Source organism: Cherax quadricarinatus, chromosome 68 (genome assembly GCF_038502225.1).
Source record: "Cherax quadricarinatus isolate ZL_2023a chromosome 68, ASM3850222v1, whole genome shotgun sequence".
Classification (NCBI taxonomy): Eukaryota; Metazoa; Arthropoda; class Malacostraca; order Decapoda; family Parastacidae; genus Cherax; species Cherax quadricarinatus.
In genome coordinates, this window is record NC_091359.1 from 1484748 (window position 1) to 1504849 (window position 20102).

The 20102-nt window shown below is 38.2% G+C and overlaps 1 protein-coding gene across 6 annotated transcripts; it reads right to left on the bottom strand.

Annotated features, from left to right (window-relative positions):
- Positions 1 to 1249: 1249 nt before the first annotated feature.
- Positions 1250 to 19898, bottom strand: LOC128697864 (interleukin-1 receptor-associated kinase 4). 6 transcript variants are annotated; one of them, XM_053789827.2, is made up of 9 exons: positions 19764 to 19898; positions 7982 to 8202; positions 6751 to 6920; positions 5610 to 6135; positions 4376 to 4490; positions 3465 to 3620; positions 2925 to 3080; positions 2732 to 2794; positions 1250 to 1567 (listed from the first exon to the last, which is right to left on the bottom strand). In XM_053789827.2, exons 2-9 carry the CDS (start codon positions 8194 to 8196, stop codon positions 1376 to 1378), a joined length of 1593 nt encoding a protein of 530 aa, XP_053645802.2. In that variant the 5' UTR covers positions 8197 to 8202; positions 19764 to 19898; the 3' UTR covers positions 1250 to 1375. The 6 variants fall into 6 exon arrangements, with proteins under 6 accessions (XP_053645802.2, XP_069955668.1, XP_069955669.1 ...); XM_070099567.1 differs by having other exon boundaries at positions 19799 to 19849; XM_070099568.1 differs by lacking the exon at positions 19764 to 19898 and adding an exon at positions 18727 to 18749.
- Between the last annotated feature and the right edge of the window lie 204 nt (positions 19899 to 20102).

The window sequence follows — 20102 nt, forward strand, 5'->3', positions numbered from 1 at the left end:
TTTTCACTATACAGTCGTACCTCGACTTACAGGTTTAATTCGTTCCGTGACCGAGCTTGTAACTCAATTTGCTTGTATATTAAATCAATTTTCCTCATTGAAATGCCATTACTAATCCATTTCAGCCCCCCAAAAAACACCCCATTTTTTTTGTTACGGGTTTTTAAAGAAAAATGTATTTACAAATAAGAAATGAGTGCCATTTTTGCCAGGTCCCATCAATGTTTTAGAAATGCTGGAGTATGTATATATGAAACTCCTTGAAGCACTTTGTAAGATGTCTCTCACTCCACTGCTGACAGTGCAGCAGTGGAATGACATTTGATGATCATGCACTGCCTTGGCTTTATTTTTCACTGTTACACATAAACATGCCTATCTGTTTCTGTCTGTCTAGCTCTATGTTTATCTCTGTCTCTGCTTATCTGTCTTTCTGTCTCTATATGTACTTGTCTCTCTCAGAGAGAGAGCCGCTCATGAACCAACAGGTATTACACACAATGCAGAGTTGTCATGTCTGATTCCTGAACAAATGAAAATGTGTATTACTTGCCAGTCATGCTTCTTATGCCTTATATCTACAAGCATAGTATAGCACTGTGTCTGGATTTTTTGGGTTATCCTAGGTAATTTACACTATGTATAACTGTATTTGTGTGTACATGTGAGATAGAAACAGAGATAGAGACAAAGATAGACAAAGATACAGACAGACAGAAGGAGATAGAGACAGCCAAAGCAAATCAGCCAGCCAGCCAGCTGGCCACCCAACCAGCGGGCCTGCCGAACACGTATTACACATTCCAGAGTTGTTTCTCTTTACTTACATCATAGATCATTGTGGCAGGATGACACTACCAGTGGTATAAAAATTGAAAGGATGTTACACATTGGTTAATATCGAGATTTTTGATATCTCCTCGGCATCTCTTGTGAGTGACGGAGTATCTGAAGCTCGCTCATAACTCGGATTTTGGCTCGCAACTCAAAGCAAAAAATTGACGGAGCGACGGCTCGTAACTCGAAAAATTCATAAGTTAGGGCACTCTTAAGTGAAAATAAATAATTGTGTAAGGAATACCAGGAGCTGAACTGTGGCCTTATATTTGCAAGTTCACTGCTATACTGACTATGCCACAGTGTTCAAAGGAACTTCTTATGGTTATTTCAGCATTGCTTAAAAATTACGTAAGAAATTGTCTGAAATACTGATTAAGGACTTTCAGTGAGGAAATGAGAATACAGATAATTAGTCTTTCAAATATTTATTCTAAAAGATTTCAGTATTTTTTTGTACTAAGCACACTGTAAATTTTACATACTGTGCTTTATTCATATTTCGTAAATGTATGTGATGAACAAGGGCAGAGAAAATTTAATCTAGTTGTTTATTTATAATTTGGGAATAATTATAGAGTGCTTGCACCATTGTTGGCCTTTTCTTCTTTGCCTCAGTGCAGAGTCCAACCAAAGCAAACAGGTGAGAAGCAATGTTCATGTCCCAAGTACCAGCCTGAGTATCTAGCAACTCTTCCACTTCTGCTTCGCTCTCCTGAACATGTGACAACTGGAAGGGAAAGCAAAAAATTTTATACGTAAAATGTTTTATACTGGCCATTGCTAATTAAATATACAAGAAATAAGACACTTTAGAGTCAACTTGAAGGTACATTAGTATGTACATTGTCACAACTCTTGACCAAGAAAATAATACTGCTATTACAATTAGTTTTTGTGTATGAACTTAGAAAATCAAATCACTTTTTGAGTTATAATGAAAAAATGTGATGCAACAATAAAAATGTTTGAATCAATCTATTCATCTCTTGGAACCTGGAGTATACCTGGAAATGATGAATATTTAATTGGATTCTTTATTATCTAAGAAAAGCTTTTGATTCAATAACCACAACAAACTGCTGCTTAAAGTAGAACATTATGGAATCTGAGGTGGGATATAGAGTGCCTTCACTCTGAAGGACAGGTGGAGATATATTACAGTTTTTGAACTGTAGTATCAGCATGTCTCTGGCAAGACAGTGATGGAGTGAGTAGTAATGATGAAAGTCTTTCTTCTTTTTCAGGTCACCCTACTTCAGTGAGAAACAGCTAATTTTTTTTTTTAACACAGTGGCCATTTCCCAATGCCACAGAGCAGCATTCTAGGCCCTCTTATAATTTCTCATGTACATCAGTGACCTACTTAATGTCTCTGAGGAACTTAAATGAGTTCTGTTTGCAGATGACACAACTTTGTCATCTCAAACCCAGAACAGGCAGGTTGTACTAGATATATAAGCAGGTTGTACTAGATATATAAGCAGGTTGTACTAGATATATAAGCAGGTTGTACTAGATATATAAAAAGGTTGTAATAGATATTTGTATTCAATCTACATAAATTGACATCAAATTTGGGAGGTATTATTAACAATATTTTAGAAGCACTTAGCAGATAAGGAACTCACATCTTCTCACAGAAAGTTCCATATTTTTGTGCCTTTGCATGGAGTTTTTACTCTGGCCGAAGGAAACACATGAGATATCAGAGAGAAACTTGTTGCTGGTACTTTAAATGTTCAACTGAACACTTTTAGCCTTATTCCCAAACACTGTATGTCACCTACTTTTTTAACAAATGTGTTCATGTATGTCCTCTACTTTTCTAACAAATGCATTCATTTTGAAAATAAATTTGCTTGTTACATGAAGAGATGAATACAGCATTTACCAAGTCACATCCCTCACGTTCTTCATCATAGGATGGCAAGCCAGTCAGCAATTCCAGCAGAACCTGAAAAAATATACATGTAATAGTAAAACAAAAATCTATATATGTACATATGTACTGTATATACCATAAAAATATACAGCACGTAAGTGTTCACATTACCAACAACAGTTATCAAGTAAGCCAGTCTTACAATTCCAAAACTGAATGTGTCCATTTTGACCGATATGTCTCCTCTAAATGCCTCAGGGGCCATGTATGCCGATGTGCCAAACACTGTTGTTGTTTTGATCAGTGTCCTCGTGTGAGTTCCGCTGCCTCCAAGGTGAACAAGGCCAAAGTCACCAACCTGGAAGGAAAAAATGTACAGTATGAGACTTAAGTACCATGAAACATAATACATTAGTGTATCATAAATACAAGGGAGCTTTTTTTTATTGATTTCTACTAAACAAAATACAGTAATATTACATATAAAACCTAAAAAGCATAATAATACTACAAGAGCAAATAGGAAGGGTAAACTATATAAATTTAAGTGTCACTCTTAACCTATCAATACATTCTATGAAGTACAGTATAGTATATTAAAAGTTATCTACATCATACTGAGTAGTGTGTAAGATGAGATTATGAAGGCCAGCAGAACATAACAAGAACAAAACATGATGTGACAATGCTCACTGACTGAACATTTACAAACCACATAATGTGTGTTATTAATTTATGTAACCTTGGGAATGAAACTGCCATCCAACAAGATATTGGCACTCTTTATATCACGATGAACAAGTGGTCGCTCCTGATAGGTGTGAAGATGGACAATGCCACGTGCTGCTCCCTCGCCTATACGCACACGTATCTGCCAGTCAAGAGGTTCGCTCCCACCCTGTTTGAAAATCACTGCTAGCATGCTGGTAATACATAATATGTAACTCAAAATATCACAAACACATATTCATAAGAAAACTCTCAACTTGTATGCATCAACTAAATTCTATAAATATACAACTTTTAGTTCATTATTTTACTATTAATAAATTTCTTATTTCTACCAAATTATAAAAATAATACTTTTAGTCAAAACAAATTAATTATACTATTAAGAAAAGGCCTTAACCCTTAAACGGTCCAATCGTATATATACGTTTTTTCAACATCTGAAAGTATGTAAAAAAATGTAGATCTTCTTTTTTGTGTTACATTTAAAAACATGTAAAAAAACTTTTATCTTCATTATTTTTTTTGTTATATTTGAAAATATGTAAAAAAAAGTAGATCTACTTTTGTAGCACTACGAATTTGAACGTCGATCTGTTTGGGCCGTTTAAGGGTTAATCACAAAGGCAAGCTGTGGGTGTGGCACTGAATGATCTTAAGCCGGGGAGAGACAAATTTAAAAAAAAAAAAAAAAAGGAGGGGGGGGGGGAGACCATTATCCTGTTCATCTGGACAGTGGCCTAAATAATGAAACTGCATATTGTACACAGTAATATTTTGCACCTAAATTGTGGCAAACCATAAACTTTTTAAATGTAAGCTCAACTGTAGGTTAAAATTCTTGCAAATAAAACATGTAAACTAATGCTTTGTTTAAATTTACCATTCAAGAATGGGCTTGCCTTTTGCAGTGAGCAAACTTACAGAGCAAGCTAGACGGTCTTGAAGACTTCCATTGGGCATGTAGGCATATACAAGACACCAGTCAGGGCCATCGCAAGAGAAGCCCTCAAGTGGCAACAAGTTCTCGTGAATACACCTGGAATATAAAAAATCTTCATTACTACAATCTTCTCATTAATAATTATCACAGAACTTGCATAGCTGAGTAACATGAGACTGATATCTATAATCCATGCCCATACATGTACATAAATAACATGACCATAGGAGAAAGAAACTTTGCAATGATGTTTCGGTCCGACTTGGATCATTAACTAGTCACTAGTTTCTTTCTCCTACGTGCGGGTCATTTGTGTATTGTTCCAGTCATCGTATTATGCCTTTGAATTCTTTATCAATGCCCATCTTTATCTGCAATGTTTAAGTGATTATGGATAGATCAAAATTCCTTTGTAAATAGCTTTTTATACTACATCTCCAAAGTTACATAACAATTAAATATTCACACTGCTTTGATAAGAGAGTAAATTACAGGCTCACCTGCTCTCACAGTCAGATTTATGTTATATTTCTATAACCTTATAAACTCAATATTTTTCTGTATTACAGTACATGAACTAGGATGTGTTTGATGCATCTGGGAAGAATCTGCTCTTAACAAGGCTTTAATATTCTTTGCCTTCTCCTAGCGTTTTTTACCTTCCCTCTCATTCTGAATTACTCGGTGCATCCACTACCTTATATCTGCTACTCTAATTGTTATTACTACTGTGCTAAAATATTTATCAAAAGTGCTAAACCCTCTGATGCTTCAAGACCTTAGAGGAACTCCTTCTGAAATAGTGACAATGACCAATTAGGCTCCAGGTTGTCCTGCTTCTTAAGCCTGTTGCCCTTACTCAAATTATCCTCTACTTCTCCATTTCTGTCATAAATGCCTAACAGCTACTCTAGTCCTATACACTTGGAAGACTTACAGTAATGAAGTGGTAGAATATACAGTAATAACAAGACACAAAGTTCAGGTTATGGCATTATATTTTTGAAGTCATTTTGTCCACCAGAGACTGTTAGTTCATGAAATGATAAAAGTCCCTCGGAGATGAAATGTCTTCATAAATAAAATGCCATAACCCATACACTGTGTCTTTACAAACTTGACTGACATAACTCAGTGTTCAGCACTGGTAAAATACCTGTTACCAATCATGCCTATGATTCAGTCATCTATTCAGGTACTATGTATGTTACTTACCTTGACAGGACTTCAATTTCTGTTTTAAATTGACCCTCAACTTTGATCTCTCCAGAGTTGAGTCTTTTCACAGCAACTTTTTTCTCGTGACCGCCCTGAAATATTTTGGCCAAGTACACAACACCAAATGCTCCTTCACCCAATTTACACCCTCCTAGGTCTGTAGGCACATTGGAAAAGTTATTAGTAATTTCCTTCAGTAAAGAATAACTGAAATGTGTAAAACCAGAGCTTTGTAAATCCTGTAAGACTTCAGTATCAAGAGGTGGAGATTCTGCTTGAGACTGTCCAGGAGTTAGGTTATTGCAAGTACCTATCACTTTTGTTTTGTCATCAATAACAGGTGCTATAGTGAGAGCCAAGTCATCACTACTTGGTTCATCAATAGTATAAGAGCTTGGGATATCTTGAACTTCTCCAGAGGCACCCATCTCTTGGATAAAATTATCATAAGTCCTCAGTCCTTCTTGTAATGCCTTATCCAAATCTTCAATGGGATCACCATCTTGTCTTGGCAGGGCTTCTCCTGAAAATGAAGAGGGCTTCTATTATAGTTCTGACATCTAACCTTGATTTTCCAAATTTAATAACAGCCAACGTGCAAAAAATCTTGATCAAATTTTAAATGTATATACTTTAGTTTATTCTCCATGGGGAAGTGGAACAGAATTCTTCCTCCGTAAGCCATGCGTGTTGTAAGAGGCGACTAAAATGCCGGGAGCAAGGGGCTAGTAACCCCTTCTCCTGTATATATTACTAAATTTGAAAGGAGAAACTTTGGTTTTTTCTTTTGGGCCACCCTGCCTCGGTGGGATACGGCCGGTGTGTTGAAAGAAAGAAGACTTTAATTTATGATATGTATTTTGCTGACAATACTGGATTCATATACAGTAACTAAAGTACTGAACAAAGGTTGGAAGGTTTCATCTTACTATTGTAATTTTTATTATCAACACATTGGCTGTTTCCCACCAAGGCAGAGTGGCCCGAAAAAGAAAAACTTTGGTCCATTTATTACTAAGAATGATTACTGTACAAAGTTACTATGCAATATTTCAGTGTTTAATCTACATATAATACCCATAGGCATTACTTAATACAATACTGTATATAGAAACACTATGGAATTTTTTTTATTTACCATGAAGAACATTAATAGTGAGGTAGTCCATGGCACGGTAGAGTTTAGCAAGTCGCAGAAGCTCAAGCAGGTCTTGTACGGTGGGGCGTTGCCTCCCACTTGTACCCCACTCCTCTAATAGCACCTCAAAACCTTCCCGCCGATCTCTTACACATTCCTCTGATATTAGGCTAGTAAAATATACATCTGTTATAGTAATACTGCATATATAAATGCTCTTTTATAGATGTAATCAGAATATTCCAAGAGACTAAATACTGTAAAAAGTGTATATGCTTGTATCATATAAACTCTGCTGGTTGCAAAAAGGTTAAGTCATTATCTAAAGAGGGTACAGGTATTGCATCATTTTTTTTCAGTGCTGCACATTACAGAAGAAAGTGCATGCAGTAAACTAGAAATTTGTTTTATGATGTCATTCAGTGAGGATTTCTTTCAAACTGCTTCTCTGAGATATTGCTAACAAATTTCTGGTGCATCACAACCTCATCATGAAAAGTACCATTTGCAACACTTCATTTTGCAATTCTTAATACAAATACAAATCTTTATTTCAAAATAACTGCAAAATGTACAACAGGGTGTCCTATAGCTCAATTGCTGGAGCACTCAGCTCAAACTGAGGTCTAGAGGTCGATTTCTGGTATGGGTGGAAACATTATTAAATATTTCCTTAAAGGTACCTTCTGTTCATGTTTACCTAGCAGTAAAATAGGAACCTGGGTGATAGTCGATTGGTGTGGGTTGCATCCTGGGTATAAAACTGACCTAATTTGCCTGAACTGCTCTGCATAACATGAGGCTTTCTATATAGCAGTATGTCATTGATGTCAGGTAGGCCTGTATACCTTGCACATGTACTTGTAGAAATAAAGATTATGGTTATTATTATCATTATTATAAGGCCCATGGGATGAATAGCATTTTGAGTAAAACTTAAAATATATTCATACAATAAAACTGGCTTCAGAATTAATTAATTCCATATTTCAGAATTATAACATCAAGAAGAATTTTAACACCAGCCCCTAAAAAAAAAAGATCCCTCTCCAATAAACATTTATAAGTTAATATCAAACCTACCAATACATTACTACAGAATAAGCTTAATATTGGAAAAACTAATAAATATACAAATGCAGTTTACAGGCACAATGCAGTAATTTTTTAACATTGTACACTCTAGTGTGTGTGAATGCATGCATGCATGTACTGTATTTGTCTGACTTACTGTATATCATCTGAAGAATATTTCTTTGGGTAGTGAAGGTCTTGAGGAATGGGGCTGCCAGGTTGCCAGGGGCTGCTGGGCACACGACCCATCACTTCCCGCCACCCGTGTGTGACTTCCAGAATGTGTGCTAACTGTGACCTGGCCCAGGGTGGGAGGAATCGCAGTTCAGATGTCATGGCAACGCTATCCATACTGCCTGGTAAGGCCTGCATTATCCTCTGAAATTTGCATATGAGATACACCTGCATGTATTACTGGTAATCTTAGTTTTGGATTTAGCTCACAACTGAAAAGAAAGTTAAAGAACAAGACAGCACAGTACCATAACTGGAACAATACACAAATAACCTGCACATAGGAGAAAGAAGCTTATGATGATGTTTCACTCCGACTTGAACTATTTATGAGTCACAATGGTCCAAGGTGGACCGAAACATCGTCATAAGTTTCTTTCTCCTATCTGCAGGTTATTTGTGTATGGAAAAGACCTATATTCAATCCCCAAGCATGTAAAGAAGTGTATTGGTGAATCTTACACTTGCTGCCCATGTTCACCTAGTAGTAAATAGATATCTAAGATTTTTTTTTTTTTTTCTTTTATCACACTGGCCGATTCCCACCAAGGCAGGGTGGCCCGAAAAAGAAAAACTTTCACCATCATTCACTCCATCACTGTCTTGTCAGAAGGGTGCTTTACACTTCAGTTTTTAAACTGCAACATTAACACCCCTCCTTCAGAGTGCAGGCACTGTACTTCCCATCTCCAGGACTCAAGTCCGGCCTGCCGGTTTTCCTGAACCCCTTCATAAATGTTACTTTGCTCACACTCCAACAGCACGTCAAGTATTAAAAACCATTTGTATCCATTCACTCCTATCAAACACGCTCACGCATGCCTGCTGGAAGTCCAAGCCCCTCGCACACAAAACCTCCTTTACCCCCTCCCTCAAACCTTTCCTAGGCCGACCCCTACCCCGCCTTCCTTCCACTACAGACTGATACACTCTTGAAGTTATTCTGTTTCACTCCATTCTCTCCACATGTCCGAACCACCTCAACAACCCTTCCTCAGCCCTCTGGACAACAGTTTTGGTAATCCCGCACCTCCTCCTAACTTCCAAACTACGAATTCTCTACATTATATTCACACCACACATTGCTCTCAGACATGACATCTCCACTGCCTCCAGCCTTCTCCTCGCTGCAACATTCATCACCCATGCTTCACACCCATATAAGAGCATTGGTAAAACTATACTCTCATACATTCCTCTCTTTGCCTCCAAGGACAAAGTTCTTTGTCTCCACAGACTCCTAAGTGCACCACTCACCCTTTTCCCCTCATCAATTCTATGATTCACCTCATCTTTCATAGACCCATCCGCTGACACGTCCACTCCCAGATATCTGAATACATTCACCTCCTCAGTATGCTGTATCCTGGAAAAGAGGAACACAATGGAAATAAGTCAATTTGACTGACTTTGGGGTTATCCATGTGGCACTTCATTCTACAGTTTCGCTAATGCAGCAGTCTTCAATTATACCCATTCTTCACTTGTTCAGATTTCCTAGAATAAATATAGAGTGGTACCCTGAGTTTTGGCCATAATTCGTTTCAAAAGGTTGTTTGAGTGCCGTTACCGAACAAATTTGTTCCCATAAGGAATAATGTAAATTATATTAGTCTGCTTCAGACCCCCAAAAATACACTTACAAAAGCATTTACAATAATACGCTTACATAACTGTTCGAGTTGGGAGCTGTACAAAACTCAGGGTACCACTGTATTCACCACTCACTATAAACTAAAAACAAAAATATTTTAAAGTAATGTGTGTACTGTATATGTATTTTTTTAGCCCTAGCTCCATTGCTCACTTAATATATGATAGTGTAAACATGTTATCTGGCTTTTTTTATCCATTTGAAAGTGAAAAAATGCTATGATTCACTTTACAGTGATTTTCACTTTACAGTGGTAGTCCAGAACCTAACCTGCTGTATAAGTGGGGACATACTGTATTTTAAACTATGTATAATTGTACTTATGTCTACTTGTACCTAAATAAACTTACTTACAGCCCAGGCCTGTTAGTAGAGAATTATAAACTTAATACTGTATTTACACTCTTGTCAGATAATATATAAATATGGTTCCTTAAATAAAAGTAATTTATACATGTAATAATTAAGAGGAATCTTAAGGTGATCCAACTACTATAGACATACATACACTAGATAAATTATATATATACATAAGATATATATGGACATAAGATTATGTATAGACATGTAGAGGCAAATTAATTATATATATATTATATATATATATATATATATATATATATATATATATATATATATATATATATATATAATTTATACATATATTACTATGTATAATGATTGTACTTATGTATACCTGTGCTTAAATAAACTTACTTAAGGCAGGATAGTTGTAATAATAATAAAGTTTAAGAAGGATCCTCCCACTTGTTTAAGAAAGATCCTCCCACTTGTTTAACAAAGATCCTCCCACTTGTTTAACAAAGATCCTCCCACTTGTTTAAAAAAGATCCTCCCACTTGTTTAACAAAGATCCTCCCACTTGTTTAACAAAGATCCTCCCACTTGTTTAACAAAGATCCTCCCACTTGTTTAATAAAGATCCTCCCACTTGTTTAAGAAAGATCCTCCCACTTGTTTAAGAAAGATCCTCCCACTTGTTTAAGAAAGATCCTCCCACTTGTTTAACAAAGATCCTCCCACTTGTTTAAGAAAGATCCTCCCACTTGTTTAACAAAGATCCTCCCACTTGTTTAAGAAAGATCCTCCCACTTGTTTAAGAAAGATCCTCCCACTTGTTTAAGAAAGATCCTCCCACTTGTTTAAGAAAGATCCTCCCACTTGTTTAAGAAAGATCCTCCCACTTGTTTAAGAAAGATCCTCCCACTTGTTTAACAAAGATCCTTCCACTTGTTTAAGAAAGATCCTTCCTGTTTAAGAAAGATCCTCCCACTTGTTTAACAAAGATCCTCCCTGGTGGCTAAAGCTCCCACTTCACACACGGAGGGCCCGGGTTCGATTCCCGGCGGGTGGAAACATTTCGACACGTTTCCTTACACCTGTTGTCCTGTTCACCTAGCAGCAAATAGGTTCCTGGGTGTTACTCGACTGGTGTGGGTCGCACCCTGGGGGACAAGATTAAGGACCCCAATGGAAATAAGTTAGACAGTCCTCGATGACGCACTGACTTTCTTGGGTTATCCTGGGTGGCTAACCCTCCGGGGTTAAAACGCCGAACGAAATCTTATCTTATCCTCCCACTTGTTTAAGAAAGATCCTCCCACTTACTAAGAAAGATCCTCCCACTTACTAAGAAAGATCCTCCCACTTACTTACTAAAAAAGATCCTCCCACTTACTAAGAAAGATCCTCCCACTTACTTACTAAGAAAGATCCTCCCACTTACTAAGAAATATCCTCCCACTTTACTAAGAAAGATCCTCCCACTTACTTACTAAGAAAGATCCTCCCACTTACTAAGAAAGATCCTCCCACTTTACTAAGAAAGATCCTCCCACTTACTTACTAAGAAAGATCCTCCCACTTACTAAGAAAGATCCTCCCACTTACAAAGAAAGATCCTCCCACTTACTTACTAAGAAAGATCCTCCCACTTACTTACTAAGAAAGATCCTCCCACTTACTTACTAAGAAAGATCCTCCCACTTACTAAGAAAGATCCTCCCACTTACTAAGAAAGATCCTCCCACTTACTTACTAAGAAAGATCCTCCCACTTACTTACTAAGAAAGATCCTCCCACGTACTAAGAAAGATCCTCCCACTTACTTACTAAGAAAGCTCCTCCCACTTACTAAGAAAGATCCTCCCACTTACTAAAAAAGATCCTCCCACTTACTAAGAAAGATCCTCCCACTTACTTACTAAGAAAGCTCCTCCCACTTACTTACTAAGAAAGATCCTCCCACTTACTAAGAAAGATCCTCCCACTTACTTACTAAGAAAGATCCTCCCACTTGTTTAAGAAAGATCCTCCCACTTGTTTAACAAAGATCCTCCCACTTGTTTAACAAAGATCCTCCCACTTGTTTAACAAAGATCCTCCCACTTGTTTAAGAAAGATCCTCCCACTTGTTTAAGAAAGATCCTCCCACTTGTTTAAGAAAGATCCTCCCACTTGTTTAACAAAGATCCTTCCACTTGTTTAAGAAAGATCCTTCCTGTTTAAGAAAGATCCTCCCACTTGTTTAACAAAGATCCTCCCTGGTGGCTAAAGCTCCCACTTCACACACGGAGGGCCCGGGTTCGATTCCCGGCGGGTGGAAACATTTCGACACGTTTCCTTACACCTGTTGTCCTGTTCACCTAGCAGCAAATAGGTTCCTGGGTGTTACTCGACTGGTGTGGGTCGCACCCTGGGGGACAAGATTAAGGACCCCAATGGAAATAAGTTAGACAGTCCTCGATGACGCACTGACTTTCTTGGGTTATCCTGGGTGGCTAACCCTCCGGGGTTAAAACGCCGAACGAAATCTTATCTTATCCTCCCACTTGTTTAAGAAAGATCCTCCCACTTACTAAGAAAGATCCTCCCACTTACTAAGAAAGATCCTCCCACTTACTTACTAAAAAAGATCCTCCCACTTACTAAGAAAGATCCTCCCACTTACTTACTAAGAAAGATCCTCCCACTTACTAAGAAATATCCTCCCACTTTACTAAGAAAGATCCTCCCACTTACTTACTAAGAAAGATCCTCCCACTTACTAAGAAAGATCCTCCCACTTTACTAAGAAAGATCCTCCCACTTACTTACTAAGAAAGATCCTCCCACTTACTAAGAAAGATCCTCCCACTTACAAAGAAAGATCCTCCCACTTACTTACTAAGAAAGATCCTCCCACTTACTTACTAAGAAAGATCCTCCCACTTACTTACTAAGAAAGATCCTCCCACTTACTAAGAAAGATCCTCCCACTTACTAAGAAAGATCCTCCCACTTACTTACTAAGAAAGATCCTCCCACTTACTTACTAAGAAAGATCCTCCCACTTACTAAGAAAGATCCTCCCACTTACTTACTAAGAAAGCTCCTCCCACTTACTAAGAAAGATCCTCCCACTTACTAAAAAAGATCCTCCCACTTACTAAGAAAGATCCTCCCACTTACTTACTAAGAAAGCTCCTCCCACTTACTTACTAAGAAAGATCCTCCCACTTACTAAGAAAGATCCTCCCACTTACTTACTAAGAAAGATCCTCCCACTTGTTTAAGAAAGATCCTCCCACTTGTTTAACAAAGATCCTCCCACTTGTTTAACAAAGATCCTCCCACTTGTTTAACAAAGATCCTCCCACTTGTTTAAGAAAGATCCTCCCACTTGTTTAACAAAGATCCTCCCACTTGTTTAACAAAGATCCTCCCACTTACTAACAAAGATCCTCCCACTTGTTTAACAAAGATCCTCCCACTTACTAACAAAGATCCTCCCACTTGTTTAAGAAAGATCCTCCCACTTGTTTAACATAGATCCTCCCACTTACTAACAAAGATCCTCCCACTTACTAAGAAAGATCCTCCCACTTACTAACAAAGATCCTCCCACTTACTAACAAAGATCCTCCCACTTACTAAGAAAGATCCTCCCACTTACTAACAAAGATCCTCCCACTTACTAAGAAAGATCCTCCCACTTACTAACAAAGATCCTCCCACTTACTAACAAAGATCCTCCCACTTACTAACAAAGATCCTCCCACTTACTAACAAAGATCCTCCCACTTACTAACAAAGATCCTCCCACTTACTAACAAAGATCCTCCCACTTACTAACAAAGATCCTCCCACTTACTAACAAAGATCCTCCCACTTACTAACAAAGATCCTCCCACTTACTAACAAAGATCCTCCCACTTACTAACAAAGATCCTCCCACTTACTAACAAAGATCCTCCCACTTACTAACAAAGATCCTCCCACTTACTAACAAAGATCCTCCCACTTACTAACAAAGATCCTCCCACTTACTAACAAAGATCCTCCCACTTACTAACAAAGATCCTCCCACTTACTAACAAGATCCTCCCACTTACTAACAAAGATCCTCCCACTTACTAACAAAGATCCTCCCACTTACTAACAAAGATCCTCCCACTTGTTTAACAAAGATCCTCCCACTTACTAACAAAGATCCTCCCACTTACTAACAAAGATCCTCCCACTTACTAACAAGATCCTCCCACTTACTAACAAAGATCCTCCCACTTACTAACAAAGATCCTCCCACTTATTAACAAAGATCCTCCCACTTACTAACAAAGATCCTCCCACTTACTAACAAAGATCCTCCCACTTACTAACAAAGATCCTCCCACTTACTAACAAAGATCCTCCCACTTACTAACAAAGATCCTCCCACTTACTAACAAAGATCCTCCCACTTACTAACAAAGATCCTCCCACTTACTAACAAAGATCCTCCCACTTACTAACAAAGATCCTCCCACTTACTAACAAAGATCCTCCCACTTACTAACAAAGATCCTCCCACTTACTAACAAAGATCCTCCCACTTACTAACAAAGATCCTCCCACTTACTAACAAAGATCCTCCCACTTACTAACAAAGATCCTCCCACTTACTAACAAAGATCCTCCCACTTACTAACAAAGATCCTCCCACTTACTAACAAAGATCCTCCCACTTACTAACAAAGATCCTCCCACTTACTAACAAAGATCCTCCCACTTACTAACAAAGATCCTCCCACTTACTAACAAAGATCCTCCCACTTACTAACAAAGATCCTCCCACTTACTAACAAAGATCCTCCCACTTACTAACAAAGATCCTCCCACTTACTAACAAAGATCCTCCCACTTACTAACAAAGATCCTCCTATTAACAAAGATCCTCCCACTAACAAAGATCCTCCCACTTACTAACAAAGATCCTCCCACTTACTAACAAGATCCTCCCACTTACTAACAAAGATCCTCCCACTTACTAACAAAGATCCTCCCACTTACTAACAAAGATCCTCCCACTTACTAACAAAGATCCTCCCACTTACTAACAAAGATCCTCCCACTTACTAACAAAGATCCTCCCACTTACTAACAAAGATCCTCCCACTTACTAACAAAGATCCTCCCACTTACTAACAAAGATCCTCCCACTTACTAACAAAGATCCTCCCACTTACTAACAAAGATCCTCCCACTTACTAACAAGATCCTCCCACTTACTAACAAAGATCCTCCCACTTACTAACAAAGATCCTCCCACTTACTAACAAAGATCCTCCCACTTACTAACAAAGATCCTCCCACTTACTAACAAAGATCCTCCCACTTACTAACAAAGATCCTCCCACTTACTAACAAAGATCCTCCCACTTACTAACAAAGATCCTCCCACTTACTAACAAAGATCCTCCCACTTACTAACAAAGATCCTCCCACTTACTAACAAAGATCCTCCCACTTACTAACAAAGATCCTCCCACTTACTAACAAAGATCCTCCCACTTACTAACAAAGATCCTCCCACTTACTAACAAAGATCCTCCCACTTACTAACAAAGATCCTCCCACTTACTAACAAAGATCCTCCCACTTACTAACAAAGATCCTCCCACTTACTAACAAAGATCCTCCCACTTACTAACAAAGATCCTCCCACTTACTAACAAAGATCCTCCCACTTACTAACAAAGATCCTCCCAACAAAGATCCTCCCACTTACTAACAAAGATCCTCCCCCTAACAAAGATCCTCCCACTAACAAAGATCCTCCCACTTACTAACAAAGATCCTCCCACTTACTAACAAAGATCCTCCCACTTACTAACAAAGATCCTCCCACTTACTAACAAAGATCCTCCCACTTACTAACAAAGATCCTCCCACTTACTAACAAGATCCTCCCACTTACTAACAAAGATCCTCCCACTTACTAACAAAGATCCTCCCACTTACTAACAAAGATCCTCCCACTTACTAACAAGATCCTCCCACTTACTAACAAGATACTCCCACTTACTAACAAAGATCCTCCCACTTACTAAGAAAGATCCTCCCACTTACTAACAAAGATCCTCCCACTTACTAACAAAGATCCTCCCACTTACTAACAAAGATCCTCCCACTTACTAACAAAGATCCTCCCACTTACTAACAAAGATCCTCCCACTTACTAACAAAGATCCTCCCACTTACTAACAAAGATCCTCCCACTTACTAACAAAGATCCTCCCACTTAATAACAAAGATCCTCCCACTTACTAAGAAAGATCCTCCCACTTACTAAGAAAGATCCTCCCACTTACTAAGAAAGATCCTCCCACTTACTAAGAAAGATCCTCCCACTTACTAAGAAAGATCCTCCCACTTACTAAGAAAGATCCTCCCACTTACTAAGAAAGATCCTCCCACTTACTAAAAAAGATCCTCCCACTTACTAAGAAAGATCCTCCCACTTACTAAGAAAGATCCTCCCACTTACTAAGAAAGATCCTCCCACTTACTTACTAAGAAAGATCCTCCCACTTACTAAGAAAGATCCTCCCACTTACTAAGAAAGATCCTCCCACTTACTAAGAAAGATCCTCCCACTTACTAAGAAAGATCCTCCCACTTACTAAGAAAGATCCTCCCACTTACTAAGAAAGATCCTCCCACTTACTAAGAAAGATCCTCCCACTTACTAAGAAAGATCCTCCCACTTACTAAGAAAGATCCTCCCACTTACTAACAAAGATCCTCCCACTTACTAAGAAAGATCCTCCCACTTACTAAGAAAGATCCTCCCACTTACTAAGAAAGATCCTCCCACTTACTTACTAAGAAAGATCCTCCCACTTACTTACTAAGAAAGATCCTCCCACTTACTAAGAAAGATCCTCCCACTTACTAAGAAAGATCCTCCCACTTACTAACAAAGATCCTCCCACTTACTAACAAAGATCCTCCCACTTACTAAGAAAGATCCTCCCACTTACTAAGAAAGATCCTCCCACTTACTAAGAAAGATCCTCCCACACTTACTAAGAAAGATCCTCCCCTTACACTTACTAAGAAAGATCCTCCCACTTACTAACAAAGATCCTCCCACTTACTAACAAAGATCCTCCCACTTGTTTAACAAAGATCCTCCCACTTGTTTAACAAAGATCCTCCCACTTGTTTAACAAAGATCCTCCCACTTGTTTAACAAAGATCCTCCCACTTGTTTAACAAAGATCCTCCCACTTGTTTAACAAAGATCCTCCCACTTGTTTAACAAAGATCCTCCCACTTGTTTAACAAAGATCCTCCCACTTGTTTAACAAAGATCCTCCCACTTGTTTAACAAAGATCCTCCCACTTGTTTAACAAAGATCCTCCCACTTGTTTAACAAAGATCCTCCCACTTGTTTAAGAAAGATCCTCCCACTTGTTTAACAAAGATCTTCCCACTTGTTTAAGAAAGATCCTCCCACTTGTTTAACAAAGATCCTCCCACTTACTAACAAAGATCCTCCCACTTACTAACAAAGATCCTCCCACTTGTTTAACAAAGATCCTCCCACTTACTAACAAAGATCCTCCCACTTGTTTAAGAAAGATCCTCCCACTTGTTTAACATAGATCCTCCCACTTACTAAGAAAGATCCTCCCACTTACTAACAAAGATCCTCCCACTTACTAACAAAGATCCTCCCACTTAATAACAAAGATCCTCCCACTTACTAAGAAAGATCCTCCCACTTACTAAGAAAGATCCTCCCACTTACTAAGAAAGATCCTCCCACTTACTAAGAAAGATCCTCCCACTTACTAAGAAAGATCCTCCCACTTACTAAGAAAGATCCTCCCACTTACTAAGAAAGATCCTCCCACTTACTAACAAAGATCCTACCACTTACTAACAAAGATCCTCCCACTTACTAACAAAGATCCTCTCACTTACTAACAAAGATCCTCCCACTTACTAACAAAGATCCTCCCACTTAATAACAAAGATCCTCCCACTTACTAACAAAGATCCTCCCACTTACTAACAAAGATCCTCCCACTTACTAACAAAGATCCTCCCACTTACTAACAAAGATCCTCCCACTTACTAACAAAGATCCTCCCACTTACTAAGAAAGATCCTCCCACTTACTAAGAAAGATCCTCCCACTTACTAAGAAAGATCCTCCCACTTACTAAGAAAGATCCTCCCACTTACTAACAAAGATCCTACCACTTACTAACAAAGATCCTCCCACTTACTAACAAAGATCCTACTAAGAAAGATCCTCCCACTTACTATCAAAGATCCTCCCACTTACTAACAAAGATCCTCCCACTTACTAACAAAGATCCTCCCACTTAATAACAAAGATCCTCCCACTTACTAACAAAGATCCTCCCACTTAATAACAAAGATCCTCCCACTTACTAACAAAGATCCTCCCACTTACTAACAAAGATCCTCCCACTTACTAACAAAGATCCTCCCACTTACTAACAAGATCCTCCCACTTACTAACAAGATCCTCCCACTTACTAACAAAGATCCTCCCACTTAATAACAAAGATCCTCCCACTTACTAACAAGATCCTCCCACTTACTAACAAAGATCCTCCCACTTACTAACAAAGATCCTCCCACTTACTAACAAAGATCCTCCCACTTACTAACAAAGATCCTCCCACTTACTAACAAAGATCCTCCCACTTACTAACAAGATCCTCCCACTTAATAACAAAGATCCTCCCACTTACTAACAAGATCCTCCCACTTAATAACAAAGATCCTCCCACTTAATAAAGATCCTCCCACTTACTAACAAAGATCCTCCCACTTACTAACAAAGATCCTCCCACTTACTAACAAGATCCTCCCACTTACTAACAAAGATCCTCCCACTTACTAACAAAGATCCTCCCACTTACTAACAAAGATCCTCCCACTTACTAACAAAGATCCTCCCACTTACTAACAAAGATCCTCCCACTTACTAACAAAGATCCTCCCACTTAATAACAAAGATCCTCCCACTTACTAACAAAGATCCTCCCACTTACTAACAAAGATCCTCTCACTTACTAACAAGATCCTCCCACTTACTAACAAAGATCCTCCCACTTAATAACAAAGATCCTCCCACTTACTAACAAAGATCCTCCCACTTACTAACAAAGATCCTCCCACTTAATAACAAAGATCCTCCCACTTACTAACAAGATCCTCCCACTTACTAACAAAGATCCTCCCACTTAATAACAAAGATCCTCCCACTTACTAACAAGATCCTCCCACTTAATAACAAAGATCCTCCCACTTACTAACAAAGATCCTCCCACTTAATAACAAAGATCCTCCCACTTACTAACAAAGATCCTCCCACTTAATAACAAAGATCCTCCCACTTACTAACAAAGATCCTCCCACTTACTAACAAAGATCCTGCCACTTACTAACAAGATCCTCCCACTTACTAACAAAGATCCTCCCACTTAATAACAAAGATCCTCCCACTTACTAACAAAGATCCTCCCACTTACTAACAAAGATCCTCCCACTTACTAACAAGATCCTCCCACTTACTAACAAAGATCCTCCCACTTACTAACAAAGATCCTCCCACTTACTAACAAGATCCTCCCACTTACTAACAAAGATCCTCCCACTTAATAAAGATCCTCCCACTTAATAGCAAAGATCCTCCCACTTAATAGCAAAGATCCTCCCACTTAATAACAAAGATCCTCCCACCTGTTGATCCTTAACGACCAGTTACCAGGTCTTACTTTCTCTTCCGCTTCATTATTATTAACTCCATCCATGCACTCTTTATGATGGATAATAAGTTAATAATTATGTAAGAGTTGTATCAAAGATAGAAAATTTAATTCTTTTGACCATCTTAAATATTTGGATCAAAATATTGAGCTTTATTTAGGAGTGTTCTTATTCCAGTTTATTTCGTTTCTATGTGAAAAGGTCAGTGTATTATAATTATTTATACTGATAATGTGAAGGTATTTGTTTAAGATATAAATAAGATATATGAAATTTAATAAAGAAATTACTGTTTGTGTGATAAAATATGAT